At 37.5% G+C, this 22,913-nt stretch overlaps 1 protein-coding gene across 1 annotated transcript in view; it reads right to left on the bottom strand.

Moving 5' to 3' along the window:
* Positions 1–7,040: 7,040 nt before the first annotated feature.
* The window catches only part of LOC126162459 (synaptogyrin), a 59,301-nt gene continuing 43,428 nt past the window's right edge, over positions 7,041–22,913 (bottom strand). The window contains exons 4-5 of the mRNA XM_049918985.1: positions 15,643–15,823; positions 7,041–10,610 (exon numbers count right to left, since the gene is read on the bottom strand). Coding sequence (XP_049774942.1) covers positions 10,573–10,610; positions 15,643–15,823 — 219 coding nt within the window. The 3' untranslated portion in view covers positions 7,041–10,572. The remainder of the gene's footprint in view (positions 10,611–15,642; positions 15,824–22,913) is intronic.

The following is a 22,913-nucleotide window of genomic DNA, read 5'->3' as shown; positions in this document are numbered from 1 at the left end:
GTAGACGAGTCTGAGAACTACTGCACAATCAACTTAACAGTTCATGCAACCAAGCTCCTGATGACAATACTACAAGAGAAGAAGGAAAAAGGAAACTGATGTTCTGCTAGATAACGATAAATTTGGCTTTAGGAAAGGTGAAGGCACTAGAGAGAAAGTCCTGATGTTGCTCTGACAATGGAAGCAAGAATCAAGACAAGTTCATAGGACCTATCAACCTGGAAAAAGCATTTGGCAATGTAAAATTGTGCAAGATGTTCAAAATTCTGAGTAAAATAGGAGCAAGATATAGGGAAAGATGGGTAATGTAGAATACGTAAAAGAAGCAAGAATGAACAGGAAGGCTAAAATACCAAGAATGAAGTGGTCGTTTTAAAAATGGTATAAAACAGGGAAGCAGTCTTTCACCCCCACTTTTCAATCTATACATTGAAGAAGCAATGAAGGAAATGAGAGCAAGATTCAAGAGTGCAATTAAAATTCAAGGTGAAACAATACCAAAGATAAGATTTGCTGGTGACATTGCTGTCCTGAGCAAAAGTGAAGAACAATTACAGACTCTGTTGAACTGACTACAGAATATGGATAGAGAGCAAACCAAAGGAAGGTGAAAGTAACGAGAAGTAGCAGAAATGAAAAACTTAACATCAAAATTTGTGATCATAAAGTAGATGAATTTACGGAATTATGCTATGTTGGAAACAAAATAACCCATTTCAGAAGAAGCACGGAAGACATAAAAGGCAGACTAGCACAAGCAAAGAGGGTGTTTCTGGCCAAAAGTCTGCTGGTATCAAGCATGGGCCTTAATTTGAGGAAGAACTTTCTAGTCCATTTTGTGTGTACACACACACACACACACACACACACACACACACACACACACACACACACACACACAGTGGGGGGGGGGAGGATAGAGGGAGAGAGAGAGAGAGAGAGAGAATACACAATAGAGTCAAGCCTCTTGTGGGAATACGGGACTCGCTGGCTGCAAGTCAGATGAAAGGACAGTGGACAAGATGAGAATTTGGGTTAGATGGGAAGTATGTCCGAGGTGGTTAAGGCAACCACTCCCATTAAGCAGATCTGGATTTGAGGTCCTGTCAGGCACAAATTTTCAACTTTCTTCAACGAATTATTTCGATGTCCAACTGCATCTGGTGTCAGTCTTTCCTTTGGGAAAAAAGAAAAGAATTTTTTGACTGTGTATTTATCGGGGCCAGCATTATATAGTAGTGAATCATGGACAGTGGGAAAACAGGATCAGAAGAGAATCGAGGTGTTTGAGACTGGTGTTACAGAAGAATATTGGAAGTTAGGTGGACTGGAAAGGTAAGATATGAGGTGGTTCTTCACAGAATTGGAAAAGAAAGTAACATGTGGAAAACACTGGAAAGAAGGGATAGGATGATAGGACTTATGTTAAGAAAACAGGGAATAACTTTCATGGCACTAGTGGGAACTGTAGAGGGTAAAAACTGTAAAGGACGACAGATTGGAATACACCCACCAAATAATTGAAGACATAGAATGCAAGTGCCACTCAGAGACACAGGCTGGCACAAGAGAGGAATTCATGGTGGGCCACATCAAACCAGTCTGAAGACTGATGACATTTTAGTTGATGAAATACCACATGTATGAGATTTTTGTTTCGACCACATGCCAAAAAGTAATGCCTCTGAATTTTTTATGTGAAAATTCTTGAAGATTTTTTAAAAATAAAACCAACTATATTAACATTTACATCTTTATTCTTCACTTCTACATATTTATTTCTGAAGTCACCCTGGTGACAGAAACATTTGTCCCAACAAAAGACGAGTTTAATGATACTGTCAGTGTATAAGGTTTGTTGATAGAGCCACAACCTACCTCTGCTTGCACCACTTCATGACTATCAAAATGAAAACCTCAAAGCTGTTCTTTAAGTTTTGGGAACAGATAAAAATTGGATGGGGGGCCAAGTCAGGGCTGTATGCAAGATGGCTGAACACAGTGAACCCAAGGCATCGGATTCTTGCAGGTGTCACAGCATTTGTGTGTGTCTGGCATTATCATACTGAAGGAGAGGGTGTTCCATGTGTGGATGAACTCTTAGAATTCAAAACTCAATTCCAGTTGCCCATTTCTCATTCACCAACACAGTTGTGTTACACATCACCCTGTTATGTGCTACAATTTGGGGCCATCTAGTGGACGAGGGCTGCAAATATGTAGACATTAAGAATAAAGCTGTAGAATGTTAATAATTTTTGTTTTATTCACAAAACTTAGAAAGTTTCCACATAAGAAAATCTGAGGCATTTCTTTTTGAAATGCCCTTGTAGACTAATATTGGCAGGCATCATTAAAATATGTAGTTATATTTGCAAGCCTCTTAATTCTGTCAAAAATTAGAACAATTTGAAGAATATACAGCCAATAATTTATTACAATAACTTTCCCTTTAAATGTGTGCTATTATTGCCCACAGTTCCCGATTTTTATGTTACTGTTAAAAATGTAACTGAACTGTATTCTACATTTCTGCAAAAGTTTTCCTATGTGAACCTGTAGATAGGCATTGTAAACAGAGTGAAAGCACAGTTCAACTGTGGCCACAGTGTCACTGTTAAACCAACATCACAATAAGTTACAGACAAGGTACAGAAAAGACTAAGCATTCATTCTCATTTATCCCCTGTGAGTTGTTGCCAGGCCATAATAATGTTCAATAAGATGCTACCTAATTGCTATTGATTATGTATTTATAGTCTGCATACAGATGGGATCATCATTGTTACTTGCCATTCATGGAAATATGTCAGACTCCATCAAGAATATGTAAATTACTGACCTGTGTTTTTGAAGATTAATGAAAAATATCTAATACAAGTAAGTATACACTGACTGCAATTTAAATTTGAAAGTATTGCCTTATTATTCAAAATTTTACATCGCTGTTCATCAGGTGAACTACAGAAAAGACAAGGCACTAAAAGCCAGTAACTTTACAGGCTGTGTGAATATAGGAGTGTAAATCTTTGAATTTCCTCCAAGTAGATGTACTAGTACAAGCCACATCATTTACACCAGTTTTTGACTGTTTAGTTACATTATTTTAATTGTGTACTTCATGTACTTCTCTGTTGTTTCTGACACCTTCTTAGGTGAAATCTAGTGAAAGTTACGCAGGACTACGGCCATCATTTTCATCTATATGGTTTCGTCAGATTATCTCCTCTTGGTGATGTTCTTATTGTAGATTCAGCTCAAATTAATCGATCAGAATCCAGCTTAGTTTTAAGAGCAATCAAATTCTCTCCTTGCCCAGTTAACGAAGCACTCTTATTTCTTTAACTTACTACTTTGATCATTTAACGTTTATTTCTTTTCACTACTTGCCCCTGAACTTCCTCTAATTGAATATTTGTCCCACATAATCTGATCCCTACAGATCAAACCTTGTTTAAGAGGATTAAAATGACAATTTTAGCAAATTTCTTGTCAAGTGTCTTTACCTAATCTATGTATTTTCTTTATAAAAGAATTGGTGCAGCCAGTACTGAATAACAACAACTGTTTAATAAAAACACAGCCAATGTGAGAACAGCATGTGTTATTTAGTATTAAGTGTCACCAAGATTGTTGTCGCACACTTGCAAACACTCCTCCCTCTAATGACACTGATTCAACAGCAACACATCATGTATGGGGACAACAAACTGCTCTACTACAGATTAGTGCAGGATTCCTTAGCTGCCAATTAACTGTCCTGAACTGACACAGACTGCAGTACCCAGCCCAGCAAAGTACCACATCTTTTTGCAGATTGTACCTTGAAGAAAGTAGCTCCAGACAGTCTGGACTAGTTTCTATTCTGAATTAATGCTGTGAGTGGTTTGCAGTGCACTTGTAATCATAACTGATGAGAACTATCATATCTCTAATATTTTATTGGTTCCCATGCTTGTTATACAATTGGTAATTTTGTATTCACTTGTTCATGTTCCGTATATCCATCACAAGGGAGTTTTTCAGGGAACTGGAATGAGAAAAGGTACGTTAAGAAAGGCAGAAAAATCAAAGAAAGTCTGTATACTGCCTTAACAATAAAATATCACTATACTGCTTAATGCTGTTCATGTCTATGTCAGCTGTTTTTAATTTGTTTGTTATGTGGCGAACAGATTCTACTCTTTGCTGTCAGACAGGAAATGACAAGTAGATGACTAATGCGATTGCCCCACACTAGGAGCCAGCAATTCATTGCTATCAATAATTAAATGAAATCAAACACAAAGGGTATGAAATTAAGGGGTTTATGTATGAAGATGAAAAGGTTACTTGGATGATTAAAACACAAAAAACTTGTATTTATTTCAGTGCTGTTGACACAAAGCAAAACAAAATTACAAATCTCAGGGCCGATTTGACTATGGGTGGACATGACAGTTTTTAATGGGGGGGGGGGGGGGGACAAATTGTCTCACCATTATTCACGATCATTCATTGTTAACTACTGTTGGTGGCAGGCATTGCGTGAGTCAGCTGCCCTCAACAGCAATTGCAGCTTTCTGCGAGGCCCAGCTACAATCTCCGCACTATCTGCCCATTGTCGGTTGCATGGCTGAAGCTGTAATATCACAGTGTCAGAAGGTAGATACCGATTGACGATGGATGGAAGAGACTTCATGTCCACTCATTTCTGTGCAATCTCTCAGCTCAACTTCTATTCGAAATTTTCTTTCTTTTGAGATTTTCATTGGGCGAAAATTTTGTCGAGCAATGACCACACAGAGAAAGAAAATTTCGAAGAGGAGTTGAGCTGAGAGATGGATTTGGAGTGGAAGTGGAGTTTATGACGCAGCACGGAAACAAGAGGACGTGAGGTCTTTTCCATCCATTGCCAACATCCGCCTTCAGACACTGTGATATCACAGCTTCGGCCACACAACCAACCATGGGCAGGCAATGCAGAGATTGTACCTGTGCATCGCCGCAAAACTGCAATTGCTGATGAGGACAGCAGATTCACACTGCACAGTTCCGAGGTCATGCACCTTACTGCCACTGACAGCAGTTCATGACGAATAATCACAAATAATGGCAAGACAATTTGCCCCATTAATAATGGAGTCTTGTACACACCCACTCAAATCAGCCTAAAGATTTGTATTACACATTTTTCATTTATCTTCAAAAACAGGTCAGTAATTTATGTATTCTTTTGTTTTGGTTTGTGTCAACACCACTTAAATAAATAAGTTTCTTTCATGAAAAGTGATCCAACACAGAGGCAGTTTGATGTTAAGGGTTTGTACAAGGATAAATTACTATGAGAGATAAAGGAGGCTTACTTACAAAAACAAGTATATGTTACGCTGCAAGCACTTATTGATTTGATGTCTCCACGATTTTGTGGCAGTCATCTAGAATTGTCTCCATGAGATTGCTTTTATTTGCAGTAGAGTTGATTTTAGTGGGGATTTAATATATTCCACAAATTTTTTACAAGAAGACTGGAGGGTGTTCAGTTGTTTCAAAGTGCTGTACAGTAATTTCAGACTTCATGGAACTATGCTTAGTACCACTGTCGAATTTGAAGATAAAATTGTTTTCATCCACATCTACAATCAGCAAATCATCTCTCAGAGTGTGGTGGTGTACTGTGTTCACTGTTTACAAGCCACTTTTTCCACATTTGCCTTCAGCAATCCCAGTCATGTTGTGCATCATTCTTCAAATGACATACAGGAGTCTGACTTCAACCCAATATTGTTTAGCTCCAAGTATTTACTCACTTCTATTTTATGGATGAAATTATTGTACAGCTCTGGGTTGTCGTGTATGTGCTATGTGCAAAGTTAAAATCTAAGGCAAACCATCATTCTAATATATATTGTTTTATAAGAAATTTTCATTAAGAACTGAATGAACTACATTTTTTTTTGCATACATTGTGTCTTACTGACCGTATAGGAAAATCTAGCTATTCATGAAATCTAATAATTTAGGAATATAGTTATTTAAATTTTGCACACAAAGTTTACTTTTACAAAAGATAAATTGTTTAATTTGGGTGAAGAATAAATGAGTTTCTGCACACCACCCAAATAGGGTTTTGTCCTACAAATTTCTTTTTGTAAACAGATGTGTTCCCATTTTAATTTTGAGCACATGCTCCAGCAGGCTTACAGAAAATATAGCTCTTTAAAGCAAAAGAATCAAATCGTTTCAAAAGCCAAACGTAACTTTGTTTTGCACACTTAACAATCAAGTTTGAGACTGACCTGCAACACCCAGTTTTACTTGATAGCAACACTATTTGGAAGCACTTCTTATACTAAAATTACATCAGTCTGCATACCTGGTTAACAGAGGGCAACACAGTTCAACACTTCGAGGTGCTCACACACACACACACACACACACACACACACACACACACACACACACACACACAAACAAACAAACAAACAAACAAACAAACAAAACCCTAGTCCTAACTTACGATGGTGCATGTAACATAAGTATGTACATCTGTAATAGTGTGGGTAAGGCAGACACACATGTTAAGGCATTTACACCTCTGAGGTTAAGGCACTGCATGTCACTATAATCACAGGAATTAAAGTCTTAATTTAAGCTACTTCCTTGATTAAGTTCAAGAATAGCAAGCTGTGCATTGTTACCAGTTTCTACTTTCTCACTGACCTTTGTTCAAAATTTGTCCATAAAATGGGAGGGGGGCCAGAGAGAGAGAGAGAGAGAGAGAGAGAGAGAGAGAGAGAGAGAGAGAGAGATGGGCAGATCAATGATGAAGTCATGTTTCAGTATTTCTCCTTAATTTTTTGCACTGAAGGAACACTATACAACCACACCCAATACAGCAAAGTGATTAGCAAAATACTCAAAACTAGAGCATAACAGCAACATGGGTTTTATAACCTGATGGTTGTGAAAGCGCATTTTTGATGAATATGTAGCCTCTGTCAACCACTTGGTAAACTGATGTCTTGAGTGCTGTAACACCATATACCACAACAGCAGGGTTTAGTATTTTCTGCACAGATTTTATTATGAACAACCACAACTGAGTAACAATCACAAAGATACATTCCTTAGTAAACAAAACATTTAGGACATTACACACAAACATCAAATTCAGTAATTAATATTTATGAAACTGACTAAGATAAGAGTTATAATCTGCCGTCATAAAGATTAGCTTTCAAAGAAATTCCTTTCTTTACAGACAAACTGCATGAAAATCCACAATTTTATTACATCTTTACACATTAATTATCCAGTTATGAAACCATATTGTGCTCTGTTATCCTGCAACCTCTTAGAGGAAGCATTATGGGTTTACAGGGGTGAAGTAATACATAATCAAGAATCTTACGGTTTATGACGTCAGTCTGGAATGGGGGAGGAGTAATACAACAAAGAGGCATCTTTGACATTCACACCTCATAGGAACAGAGCTTTAAGAGTCTAAATGAGGACCATGAATATTATACAATTTTATTGCTTATGAGTTTAAACTACAGTTAACTGAACAGTCCGACAGTTTGTCCCTATCCAATAACCATTTAAGTACTTCATATTCTTTTTGAAAATATGTACATACACACACACTATCTGAATTCAATAAAACTGTGTAAACTTCATAAAAAAACTAAAATAAACCACATGAAACTCTTTCCAATGAATGTACAGATAACCTCATGGTTTGCTTACAAACCAAGAAAAATTAAAAATATTAAGCAATTTATTTTTGGAATAGGCCACCAGGTTGAGGATATCACGTATTGTGTAAACTGCATTAACTTCATTTCTACAGTTTTATTTATGGGCAAATATTTTATTAAATTAAGAGGGGATTAACCATTAACAACTGTAATTATTTCAACAATGAGTTAACAATGACATTACAAAACCCATAATTAAGCAAACTTTTAGTCTTGGCAACATAGCCTGGTCTTTGTATTTTATTTACTACCCAAAGGTCCACAAACATTGTACAAATTGAGGAGCTACATTCTATGCAGAAATATGACAGTATATTTTCTATGGATACATTAACCTACTTCATTTTCACTAAAGCTCTCTCAGACTAGATAAAGGAAATGTGCAAAATAATTTTGCAGACCACAGTTTAAGTACTACAGACATTCAGTGTGTTAAGATGCACCATCTCAGGGATGAAACTTGCCTGTCTGAACTATAGCCACTGTATGAAAGTCACTTCTACACTACTCATACATACATACACACACACACACAGACAATTGGCTGTCTAAAGATTGCCTGCAAAGAGGAGAAAAGGTTTCCAAATCATAAAAAATTGTAACTGCTGAATAAGTCAACTAATTGTCAAAACTCAATACCACTAACTTTTGCTGCAGCCTTCTTACATCTCACACCTCAAATAAGGCACACACTGCAAAGCACATTAAACAAATCTGCAACCTTGCTAGAATAGTTACCAAGAATGTACCCACGCAGCACAGTTAACATGAAAGTTCCATATCTAGATAGAGCTCAATACACTTAACTAAGGATTAGCCTATGGTTCTTTGGTCAGCAATATATTATATATTACACACACATATATTTATATCTATATATGTATATATGAAATGTTTTGTACTTTGCAAGTGTTAGTGAAATCTTTATTATTCTTGAACATGTGCTGTTACACATGGACTCAAAGCACTTCTACATCTGTTCCCTGGAAGCTCTAGTGAAACAATTGTGTTATTTGAATGGGACCGTAGATAATTAAGTGAACAGCAGAAAAAAAATCTTAAACACTATTACATACTTAAAGCGAAGTACATTTGCACTTCTACGTTGAAATAATCGGCATGTGAACCATAAGGAAAATTTCAGTTTAATTCATGAATTTCACTGAACTAGCTCACAAAATTCTTCGTTGTCACCATGCCGTAATACAAAATTATTAAAGTTAATAATAAGTAATACGTGAAACAAACTTCACACTACTTTTTATGCAAACTGATTACTCTCAAATTTATTCATTTAATAGATGTCATAATAAAGATCATTAACATTAAAAAATAATATTTATATATAAGCATTTCATTATACAATAAACAATGATTTCAGCATTTTTTGGAGATCAACATGTATGTCACTTATGATAATTGGAGCTTACATTATCCAGTAAAAATAGCTCTTAAGAGAATTATCACTTATGTCTTTTGTAAATTAAATATGATGGTATCCTACTTTGTACAGGATTCAACAATGGCAGTCTTCAACAAATGCAGATAACTACAACATGCAGTGCAGAAATTGGTGCAAGAAATTATTGCATTTCATGCCCATGTCATTGCCTTGCACTCAAACTCTAATTTTGAACACCATACTTTTCACTTACACTTTTACAGACGATGGCTTGATTACATAAGTTTAATTACTCTAAAAATAAATAAAACAATTTATGTAAGCAATGCAATGAACTTCTCATCTCCAGATCTAATTGTCACTGACTAGAGAGGTTCTACAGGATATCATACCAACCATGAAGCACAAACAACACAGTACACAATATATATATTCATGCATTCTGTATGTACTACAGTGGCAAGCATGTAATAATTGTTTCGAACTTAGAAAGTGAGAACACTCTCAGAATTTTTTTACCTATTGCAATTTCTCTCAATTTGATTATTAATTTTTAAAATAAAGGCAGGATATTAACACATGTACCCAGAATGTTCCAACAGCATTCTCACTAATATTCTTAATGGGAATGCTTACGTGAACTTCAGCAGTGACCATTTACAATGGCATTTGTTTACAAAGAGGCCACTTATTAAGTCTATTAACTGTTTAGCCTTTTCGATAATACGGTCAAATGTAGTTGTGTAATCGTCTCCTGCATAACGAGAAATTTGATAATTTATTCATATGTTTAAGATAATGACCTAAGCTTTCATTTAGTACTTATTACTATCGTGTTAAGAAACTAAAGAGATTAAATAAGGACTTAAAATATTTTGTAATAACATTCAAAGTTAAGGATGGAAAAAGCTAAGAAACTACAATGAGAATGATGCGTATGGAACCATGGCATGGCATCTTCATAACTCATGAGGCAAAACTTCAATACGAGAGCTGCAGCAAAACATTGTAAACAACGATCTATGTGAGGTCAGGTAGTAACTCTAAAAACAAACACTAATCAAGGTTCACACCACTGTCCTCTAAGAAACTTAACGTAAGCAACTGCTCGTACTTTTTTTTCTTCAGCATTTCACTGCATATCTATACCACAATTTATGTCAACCAGCTACCCTAACCTTCAACTGTAACTGTCAGAACAATAACAGTTTATTGACCTCCAATCATAAAGATATTAGTTATGATTAAAACATCTACATTATGCTAGAACATTTAGATATCACAACAACCCAATGGGTTTTTTAAAATGATTTGAAGCTATAATGCTCTAAATGTCTGCAGAACGTAACAAAAAGGTCCAACAAAAACTGCACAGCAACAATTTACTTTTCTTTCTAAGACACACGAGTACACCAAAGTCAATGAGCTTCAATAGGCCGGTGCTTGGTAGTCTGTTCCTATTGCACCTGGAATAAAAACATAAGAATTTGGTGAGAATGTGTCCATTAAATGGGAACATGATACAGTACACAACATCTGTTTTAATTCTCTAAGGAACAAGCACAAAAAACACAGGATGAAATGCCTCAGTCTTAAATGTGTTTTGAATTCTATGTTTACATTTTTAATAAACAAATATGATCAACGTAATTCTGAATGATTTTATGTTTGTTATAAATGCAAGTTTATTTCTGTGTTTAACCCTCATGCTTTACATTCTGTGCTGAGAGCAGCTTTGTTGCTGCTGTACTGCTCACCTAATGTTTCTGCCTGTGCTGAGCAACTGTGTTCCAGTGGCTTTGGAATACGCATCAGATTTTAGGAAAACTCTTCAGCTAAAAAAATTTTTTTGCATATTTTTCAGTCTTACATCTTTACTCAATAAAGGAAAATTTTTTTGTTATCCATTACAGTTACTGTGCTGCATCAGATTAAACCACTGCATGAAATTTTAAAGAGTTTACAGATTTAAAACTGCATTGCTTAAGGTTTGCTTATGGTTGATTTTAGCCCATACACTGCTGTTTATGAAATTCAGGCAAAATATTTAAATTTTATTTGAAATTAAGAGCAGAAAGATTTCTTATTTCATCTGCAAAGTTACTGGTTTTTATGTATGGCAGATGGTCACGTGTGACATCCATATCTTTGTCCCTGAACATCGGGAATGATCCTGTCGTACTTCGTTAATGTTCGAAGATGACAAAACGTAGTTATTTGCAAATGATAGCACAGAAAAAGGCACATATGTTGTACGACAAATACTCTTTAATTTTTTTGTTTAGCAAGGTATGGAAGTAAGTCGTCTAACAGTGAGGGGGTTGTTGGAATGGGATGTTAAACACATCAACAGCACTTAAAGGAAACCCAGGAGTTGCATTTAAACATGTCCTCAGTATATGGAGAGTCCTGGAGCACTTAGTTAACTTGTCCACAACAGCTAAAGGATCTTCCGAGAGAGAGGTGTAGTTCACTGTATGTGTAAATACAGTGTCCTGAACCAAGAGACAAGCCCAGATCACTGCTGTTTTGTGTGTCAGCTACTGATAATAGCATGCCTCTGGGACTGAGAAACTTTTCACAGGCTTCACCTGCTTTGTAGCTAGTTTGCTACCAAGCTTGAGTAATTGGCGAAACAGTCTACAGTTGAGTGCTGCCCCAGTGGGAATAACATCAACTTTTTTTATTCCATGAATATTGATTATACCTGTGTGTCAGTCACTGGTTTGATGACAAAAATACATCTGGCTCTAATGTTGTCTTAACAAAGATGACAAAACAAGTATGCACAATCAATAATAATATTTGGTGAACAAAATTAACAATGGAACATGTAGTGAAAGAAATTGACATTTATTTTTTGAATTACTTCTGATAGCCATAAACAGAAAATCAAGAAGAAAAACTGTTTTAATTTTATGCCAAAGAGAAATTCAAAGTCCAGTGTGTAAGGAAGGGTGGAATCTTTTCAGTCACTAAGATATGTCAACTTGTATTACACTAATTGTGTTGCTTCAGACAAACATAAATGACAAAATTTCAAGGATACGTAAGTATTCAGCATATAATTAACAGAACAGTACACTTTGTCCACATGAGTGAAAAATTTATTGCAATCAAAATCATGGTTTTGTTGTTTGCAAAACAAAAATGTGGCATGCCACACAACAAAAAAAGGAGAGGTGAAGCAATCATACCCTTCCTCAAGCATAAAGTTATCATATAAAATTTGTTTAACCTCACATAATCCCATAACCAAAGCAATAGCAAGTGTTTCATATTTCATTAATTTATTGCTTCATAATTTCCTTGTAATACATATGCTGAATAAGGCCACTGTAGTGTAAAAACTTCAATACCCCTACAGTTTGCTTGCTATCATAAATAATGCCAATTGTTGAAACTACAGTATCAGAGAGAGAGAGAGAGAGAGAGAGAGAGAGAGAGAGAGAGAGAGAGAGAGAGAGAGAGAGAGAGAGACCAACCTTGTTTTATTTATCAATTCATTACACTTATTGGGTCTGTAGAAATTCAGTATGATAATATAATACAGTAAAATCCCATTTCTATGTTCCTACTTTTACATTTTCCTGCTTTTCACATTTATTTCTGTCCATCTCAACACAAGTATTATTCTCTCAATACAATGCTTTGCTACCATTAATGATTCTGTGTTACAACATTTCCCACATTTTACATTTTCTTTGACATTACTATGACCTTAATTTGAATTTTCATACAGATATTTGTAGTCTGAGCATGAATATGATGCACTTTTTCCAAACAAATTTACTAATCATGTAACATAACATTAGCATGGTAAGCAATATTTTCACTGCAGGTATGTTCAGTCACAGCCGCCTGTATTACAGGTTCACAATGTTTGGAAGGGTGAGAAAGTACGACCAGTCACTGCCTTAATGATAATCATTATCTGAAGATAGTAACTAGTGGCAACCTGCCTTCTGCTCATTACGTTTTAACAGCTTTAATTTAGTTTTCAGACAGCTGTCTCTATAATGGGTTTTCACAAATTGTTACTTCTGTGTGAAACATGCCAATCTGAACTAGGCACGCAGTCTTACGTTGGTATAGTCTGACAAACATTCCTCATCAAGATGCTCCATAACATAATGACAATTTCCGCCCTTCATCACCAGGAACGTCCCTCAAATGAGTGACATTGCCGGCACCAAGCTGTTTATTTCGTGCCTACTGTTCTGTTTATGAGGACTGCTAACTTTAGTTATTGAACGAGTATTTTATTAAAAGTTTTATTTACCATAGTTTTTTTAAATGATTATTGATATGTCTCACATTAGGACAAAAATCCCTTTTTAATGTGATTTCACAAAAGAATAGACCTAATAGCCATTAGAATGAAGCAAAAACAATTATTTAAGATTTTTTTAAACAAAATTAAACTGTTTTAATCTCCTACTTTTGAACAATATAAAGAGAATGACAGTAAGATTAGTTTAGTCATTTTTACTTGTGTTTCCTATGGTGCCCTGTATTTTACACTTTTTGGGTCAGATGCAAACTCTGCCTCAACATGCAAAAATGCGAAATTAGCTAATAAAAGCTATTTCAAGCTTCTTGTATTCCAATGAACTATTTCAACAGAGATAGTTTGAAACAGGTTTATTTTCTGCATATAAATACCAAAGACTTACTCATTTTTCAGTTACTGGTATTGCGAATCATCTCTTTAAGACCAATTTCTGAAGATAATTGTGCGTAAGAAAAGGTCTGCAAAATAAAAAGTAAATGAACGTAATGATGTATCACTATGTTTGACGCTCTGGTAACCTTCCAATTCTGGGTGGCTGAATGGTCTGTGTAAGATATACATCACGTAATGCACCATACAACTCAATTGTGCAGCCTAGCATCTTAGAACAAAGAAACACTTGCCTGCTAGCTACGGTTGGAAAGTTAATATAATGTAAATACTTCAATGTGGCAGTTTTAGGTGTTGGGTGTTTTGGACTATGGTTGCATTAATACTGGTACAGGTCAGGCCAGGCCTGAACTACATCATTTACGACACTGAACATCCCCGACAGTGTTGCTCATTTTATTTTCTTGTTTTGAAATGTGTGAAGAAACTAATCATTGTCCATCATGGAGTTTGATTACTACCATCAAAACACTAGAAGGAATCGGCAATCCCTATGACCATATGTGAAGTTCTACACACACACACACACACACACACACACACACACACACACACACACACAGATGTACACTGGCTGCTCTGCGAGAGGAGTTGGCTGCTCTGTGAGAGGACTCTTTGAGAGGACTCTTTTCCCCCCCGCACAGCAGTCTTAGTTCTAATTTGCTCATGCTCACAGCCATCACAGCCAACTGCCAGTATACAGTATCCGCACTATATGGATAACAAAACTTGTTAACATATATTTTGACAATATCACAAGCCTTCCCAAAATTGTGAATTGTTATTTTCAGTTCTACTTTTACACTATGCTTGTCAGTTCCATCTGCAGCACAGTTGAGTACGAGTCTCACCGCTACAAATGCCCATGTAAGCTCAAAATCATTTGCAGTTTTGTAATTATCGAAATTGGTGGAAAAAGAATAATGTCAAGAAACACCCTAGATAAAACGCATAAAAATGGTGGTGCTTCGTAACAGATATGATCTGTTGAAAGATTAAATGGAGAAAACAAGCAAGTACTATTTAAAAACTACTTAAGTTTCTGCAAAAGCAAACCTGGAAGGCTCCCAAATTACTAAGGCTAGGTCTTCAGCCAGAAGTGTGAACTGAAATTTCTATGTTTAATCATTTAGATGCCAAGAAATTCACCACAAATAGATGCAACATTTTCAGGTCCCTAGCCGAGTTTGGTTTCCTGCCACAAGTGACCTGTCGGCTTAAAGAAATGGGGCATTCATTTAAGAAATCTGTGAAAACTGTGGTTGACAGCTGTGCATAGATTGGAAAGTGTGCATGGGAAATGAGATTAGTCAGGGAAAAAGCATAAAATTGTGTATTCAAAAATTCTACAAGGTGATAATTATACTGCAGTAGAATCAGACCTGACAACAGTTCAATGTTCTGGACTAGCTGCAGTTACATCTGTAGATGTTTAGAGATTATTTTCTCTGATGAAAAACGTTTCAGCTAACAGGAAACTTAAAATGACTCCAGAAAATTTACAAAAGCATTTTGTTGTTATGTGCAACCAATAAGCATTGTAATGCATAAGCTTTCAAGAAAAATTTCATTTTTTGTAGAGTACAATTATCATTTTCTTTAAAACTTCCAAGTTATTTTAAAAATACAACATAATATTAACACAGATATGATGGAAAGGTATAATTTAGTAAAAAGGAATAATTTAAGTTTTTCCATGTTGCTTTTTGTTGCCTACTTATGTCTATTTACCTGCATATTTTAATGACTTCTAATGCCCAAGTTTCCAGACGTCTTAACAAGGGTACTCAATTATTACCAAAGTTTATGCTTACCCCTTGTCTGATTAGCTGAAAATGGTGGATCCTGGTAAGCCCCATCAACATCCTGACTGACAGGATATGAGGAATATGGAGCACCTCCAGGAACAGAGCCTGGATCAGCTTCATAACTGGGATTGAATGCAGCATCACTTCCCTGGCGGAATCGCTGGTAAGCAAACCACGCACAGCCTGCCTACAGAATATCGCACAGTCAACAACATGGTAAATGAGTTTATACAGATCCTGCAATATATGCAAAAGAACTCTTACAATCCAATTTTATATCCTAAAAATGAAATAAATTCAAATAGAATATGAATCCTCTTTTCAGCACAGCTTCATTGAACAACAATTTATAAATACACTCAGGGTATGATAAGAAAAGTCTCTTCAATACTACATGTTAGACAAACAAAACCATCTTTTAGCAAATACATCACAGAGATTACAAGGAAAATGGACCACGATGTTTGGATGGTGTGGTGAAAATATTAAGACGAGAATTTCATTTAACGGTTCAACTTAAAACCATAACCTTGGTTATATAATAGATTCAAACCATTGTCCCTAACCTGAGGTCCCTACCCTGCAATTGTACCCACTATAAAAGCTGGTCCCCAATTACCACTTAATCCAGGCCCACCAATGGTAGATCCTGTAAAACAGAGCAACTTCCAAAACAATGATAATCTGACATGTTTTGTGCACAGTGTTTTATACAGGTACAACAAATTAAAATGGCTGAGCACATGAATGGGCATAACATTAGGTACCTGAGGGTTCCCAGTCTCTCTTGTACAGATAGGAGAAGCCTTTCAGAATGCTTTCAAACAATTTTGAAATTGCCATATTTTTGCATTATTGTCACTTTGTGACTCAATAAGTATCCCACTATAGATCCCAATGGTCTGGACTTTGATCCCTGGCCAGTCCAAAGAGTTGTGTGTTTTAAAAATGGAAACTCCAGGTTCGAATATCAACAATATTAGAAGAAACTAGATTGCTACTCACTGTAAAGATGACTCGTTGAGTTGCAGAGAGACAACAAAAAGCCTGTTCCAAATTATAGCATTTGGCTAAAAAACCTTACTTCTGAAAGCTCCTGACGAGGCACGCAACGATTAGATGGTGGCCTGACAAGACCTGAAGGTGCAGCATCAGATGGTGAGCTGTAGGGGGAACGTAAAGAGGAAAAATGAAGGACTAGGAAAGGAGAGGGACAGTGAAGGGGTTAAGACAGGCTGATACACTGGCACACGAAAGAGCGTGACAGAATATAAAAAGGGATGAAGTGATAGGATGAGGGGGGTGGAAATTGTTTGGTGGAGGGTGTGGGGTATGGGGAGAGGAGGTGGTTGTAGGCTAAGGTCAGGATAATTTTGGGAGTGGAGAAAGTGTTTTAAGGATAACTCCCATCCGCACAGTTCAGAGAAAAGTGGTGGCAGAAGGTAGGATCAAGATGGGGGTCTATCACTGTCGGCAGTTAAAACTTATGACAAATGGTGGTACCCCTTAGGGAAATGGAAGCACAGGACAGGAAAGGACAAGGTGCACTCAGTACATGTGACTGAGGGCCTCATTCAACATGCTGAAGAGGTTATTCTGACAGCCACTGAGCGGACAGGGTGCAACAAACTGCAAATTGTGTTGGCTGTTGGAATAAATGGTGCCTTCTGTGTTCCGAGGTCATTCTTGTTTCAGTCCCGCAACTGGCAGAGAAAGATGAGAAGAACACACTTGCGCTTGGAATTTCAACAAAGCTCACAATTTGCAGCATTGCCCCCAGAACTGACCATGACAGTGGAAGGAATGAGCCAGAGACTTCAAAAGTTCTGCGACAAGCTATGCTGGGACTTCCTGGACTTGCACCATATGGTTGAGAACTGTAGTGTCCCCTAAATAGGTCAGGTGTGCACTACACATCAGAGGCTGCTATTCACTTAGCTGACAGTGTGGGGTGCCCACAAGGGTCTTTTAGATTAGGCAATTCTCCATCAAATCCAGATACCGATAGTAGTAGAAAACCAAGACGTATCAGTGTAAGGTCAGAAAAAACCCTCCCCCAATTTATATTACTAAAACCCTTAAGGTGAACTGCTGAAGCATTCACAACGAAGAGCCAGAGTTTGAAGTGTTCATGAAAAGCAATGAAGCTCACACAATTCTGGATACAGAAAGTTTGTTGAAACCCGAAATTGATAGTGAGATTTCTGGGGAAAATTTCTGTGTATAATGAAAGGACAGGCAAATGGGAAATGGAGGTGACATATTTGTCTTAGTAGACAAAAAACTCAAATAATCCAGGATAATGCATTTCCTAGCAGTGTTACTGGATTTAGGTGAACACATTAAGCAAACAAAATATTATATCTATATAATATACCTTCATTAACATCACATTTTACTAAAATTATCTCTTGTTACAGGTCTCAGAATTCCAGGTTGGAGCACGATTCTGTTCTTGCACATGATTATCATGGCAGTTCCCCCCATTGATTTCATTGCAACAGAGAGTGTTAGGTTTGTAAGTAACCTGTTACTACATTTTATGATCAACCTTTCTACTGATTTCTAATGTAACATTAAAAAAATATGCCTGTTAATCTAAGTGAGAAAACTACTGGTTTGGAAGAAAGAAAAGCAATACAGAATACACTATCTCAGTACTGCAATATTATAATGCAGACATGGAGGGGATTACTTTTGAGCGATTAAGGAAGAGTTTCTGAGATCCGCTTATTCAGACATTTGTTAGTAACACGTTTTTTATTAACAGTCAACAAGAACAACAATATAATACCAAACACTGAACTGACTACTCCTCTATTTGTTTTTGTAGTAACGGAAAAAAATGCTTTCTCCCAGTCTTGGGAAGTAACTTTTTAACAGCTTCTTTGCTAACTGACTGCAGACATTTTCTTTTAAAATTATTGCTGACAATGTAACCCTTAATTTGGGCCCATAGCAACTGTGTTGGGTAGATATGTCAGTGACAGGGTGGCAGCCTAATGATACACCCATATTCTTCCAGCTTGTCAATTTTGTGTATAAGGAATCTTGGTATGCATGAGTGTTGTCCAGAAAGTAATGCACCACATTTTTTTCCCCAGCCAAAAACAATGCTACAAATGCCAAATGTTATGTATTATTTGTATGTATTATTTGAAGCCTCCTTAGTGAGCATACCAAGTTTCTGTCACTTCCGACAGATAGCTTAGCTACAGGACAGTTTCAAATGGCATCTGTAGGAGACGTATGTTACAAGAAATGTGCCGTCATTGAATTTCTCACTGTATAGAAAGAAACTGTGGGGAATATCCATAAACACTTGTGCAAAGTCTATGGAGCATTTGCTATCGACAGAAGTACAAATAATCACTATCGACAGAAGTACAAATAATCACTATCGACAGAAGTACAAATAATCACTATCGACAGAAGTACAAATAATCACTATCGACAGAAGTACAAATAATCACTATCGACAGAAGTGCAAATAATCACTATCGACAGAAGTGCAAATAATCACTATCGACAGAAGTGCAAATAATCACTATCGACAGAAGTGCAAATAATCACTATCGACAGAAGTGCAAATAATCACTATCGACAGAAGTGCAAATAATCACTATCGACAGAAGTGCAAATAATCACTATCGACAGAAGTGCAAATAATCACTATCGACAGAAGTGCAAATAATCACTATCGACAGAAGTGCAAATAATCACTATCGACAGAAGTGCAAATAATCACTGAGCATGGAAGGTGAGGTAATCAGAAGGCAATTTGGTGGAGCTCTACGATTTACAACAGTCAAGGAGACCATCCACGGCTGTCACACCTGACATTTTACAATGAGCTGATGATGTCATTCGCGAGGACAGATGCATTACAACTCAGCAGTTGGCATTGTATCTGTCAATCAGCAAAGTAAGTAAGTTCACGCAGTGAAGCATTGGTTGCGCCACCAGGACAAACACTGGGGTTTTTTAGTGTAAGAAGTGACTAGGTATTAATAAAGATGAAAAGGAAGTTCTCATACATAACACGTTACTACAAAGTATAAACAGTTTATCTGAACAACAATGGTACTGGGTCAAATTTGAAACAATTTCTGTTCCAATTTTTTTGAAAATCTTACCATGAGACATTCAGGTAATTTTATTTTCAATCAAGATATGCATCTATGTCCAAAGTTCCAAAAATTATTCAAAGGTACTGAGTACTGTACAAGGCATGTTCAGAACGTAAGCATACTACATTTTTATATTTTTCATTTTTTGGAAAAATGAAATAACTAAACACAACAAAAATACACACACACACACACACACACACACACACACACACACACACACACACACGTTATTACAAATGATTGAAGCGATTTCACAGCTCTACAATAACTTTATTATTTGAGATATTTTCACAATGCTTTGCACACACATACAAAAACTCAAAAAGTTTTTTTAGGCATTCACAAATGTTCGATATGTGCCCCTTTAGTGATTCGGCAGACATCAAGCCGATAATCAAGTTCCTCCCACACTCGGCGCTCACTGCAGGCCGACCCATTGATTTCCCCTTACAGAGGCATCCAGAAGCTTTAAATTGCGCATACCATCGCCAAATGGTATCGTGTCGTTGGACTGTTATGACTGACTGATGTGAGTGCATTTCAAGCACGACATACGCTTTCTCGGCTCCTGTCGCCATTTTGTCTCACTGCGCTCTCGAGCGCTATGCCGGCAGAAACCTGAAGTTCGGCTTCAGCCAAACAAAACTTTATGAATTTTTCTACGTATCTGTAGTGTGTCGTGACCATATGTCAATGAATGGAGCTACAGTGAATTTATGAAATCGCTTCAATCATTTGTAATAGACCTGTATATATATATCTAAAAACAAAGATGATGTGACTTACCAAACAAAAGCGCTGGCAGGTTGATAGACACACAAACATATACACAAAATTCAAGCTTTCGCAACCAACGGTTGCTTCATTAGGAAAGAGGGAAGGAGAGGGAAAGACGAAAGGATGTGGGTTTTAAGGGAGAGGGTAAGGAGTTATTCCAATCCCGGGAGCGGAAAGACTTACCTTAGGGGGAAAAAAGGACGGGTATACACTCGCGCGCGCACACACACACACATATCCATCCACACATACACAAACACAAGCAGATATTTGTAAAGGCAAAGAGTTTCAGCAGAGATGTCAGTCAAGGCAGAAGTACAGAGGCAAAGATGTTGTAGGACAGGTGAGGTATGAGCGGCGGCAACTTGAAATTAGCGGAGGTTGAGGCCTGGCGGATAACGAGAAGAGAGAATATATCTCCGAAGTTCTGACATGTTGGTGTTAGTGGAAAGTATCCAGATAACCCGGACGGTGTAACACTGTGCCAAGATGTGCTGGCCGTGCACCACGGCATGTTTAGCCACAGGGTGATCCTCATTACCAACAAACACTGTCTGCCCATGTCCATTCATGCGAATGGACAGTTTGTTGCTGGTCATTCCCACATAGAAAGCTTCACAGTGTAGGCAGGTCAGTTGGTAAACCACGTGGGTACTTTCACACGTGGCTCTGCCTTTGATCATGTACACCTTCCGGGTTACAGGACTGGAGTAGGTGGTGGTGGGAGGGTGCATTGGCCAGGTTTTACACCGAGGGAGGTTACAAGGGTACGAGCCAGAGGGTAGGGAAGGTGGTTTGGGGATTTCATAAAGACACTCTTGGTGGAGTGGGGAGGATTTCATGAAGGATGGATCTCATTTCAGGGCATGATTTGAGGAAGTCATATCCCTGCTGGAGAGCCACATTCAGAGTCTGATCCAGTCCCGGAAAGTATCCTGTCACAAGTGGGGCACTTTTGTGGTTCTGTGGGAGGTTCTGGGCTTGAGGGGATGAGGAAGTGGCTCTGGTTACTTGCTTCTGTACCAGGTTGGGAGGGTAGTTGCGGGATGCGAAAGCTGTTTTCAGATTGTTGGTGTAATGGTTCAGGGATTCCGGACTGGAGCAGATTCGTTTGCCACAAAGACCTAGGCTGTAGGGAAGGGACCGTTTGATGTGGAATGGGTGGCAGCTGTCGTAACGGAGGTACTGTTGCTTGTTGGTGGCTTTGATGTTGACGGACGTGTGAAACTGGCCATTGGACAGATGGAGGTCAACGTCAAGGAAAGGTGTGGGATTTGGAGTAGGACCAGGTGAATCGGATGGAACCAAAGGAGATCAGGTTGGAGAGGAAATTCTGGAGTTGTTCTTCACTGTGAGTCCAGATCATGAAGATGTCATCAATCAATCTGTACCAACCTTTGGGTTGCCAGGCCTGGGTAACCAGGAAGGCTTCCGCTAAGCACCCATGAATATGTTGGAGTACGAGGGGGCCATCCTGGTACCCATGGCTGTTCCCTTTAATTGTTGGTATGTCTGGCCTTCAAAAGTGAAGTGGTGGGTCAGGATGAAGCTGGCTAAGGTAATGAGGAAAGAGGTTTTAGGTAGGGTGGTAGGTGATTGGCATTAAAGGAAGTGCTCCATCGCAGCACATCCTTTTTACCGTAATCTATTATACAATTTTATCCCGCCTATATATACTCAACAATACGTAACCCACTTCCAAACCATAACCAAAAAAAAATATTTTTTTCCGCTTTCAACACTACCGCTGGTATAAAATCCGTTTCTAGTTCACAAGCAGTTCCTTTCACCTATTAAACAACCATTTCGGCTAGTTCTAATAACTTTCGCTTTATTTCCATTTCCGTTTTTCCCCACATCACTGATCATTTTTAGCCGCTTCCCACAGGTTTTAACGTCATTATTTCTTCGTCAGATAATTGTTAGCCTCATTTTCATAATCTGCCACCACAAAACCACTCCTTTTAATACATTTACACACAGTTTTTTCGAAATTTTTCCAAATTTCTCCACCTTTTAACGTGTTTTGGCGGCAACACAACCACCTAACCTTTGTGCACATCGTTGTCTACCGACCCGAGTTCACCACAGGATCAACATAGCCCAGCTTTAACCCACACAGATTTTTTTCACACCATATCTCCATTTGCTTTCTAGTTCACCTTTCTCTCTCCCCATATATTTTTTATTTTCATTTTCATTTCAGCCTCATGTTACACTTTCCACCTTCTAATACCATGTCACCCTCACAACACCCCCACAATGACACCATTAAGTTTTATTTACATATCCTCCGCAAACATGCCTTCACCCTAGCCAGATTACGCTCCCATACTTTATTTTCTCAGGCTTGTCTGACATTTGGCA

This window comes from Schistocerca cancellata, chromosome 2, assembly GCF_023864275.1.
Source record: "Schistocerca cancellata isolate TAMUIC-IGC-003103 chromosome 2, iqSchCanc2.1, whole genome shotgun sequence".
Classification (NCBI taxonomy): Eukaryota; Metazoa; Arthropoda; class Insecta; order Orthoptera; family Acrididae; genus Schistocerca; species Schistocerca cancellata.
This window is presented reverse-complemented; position numbering and strand designations above follow the sequence as displayed.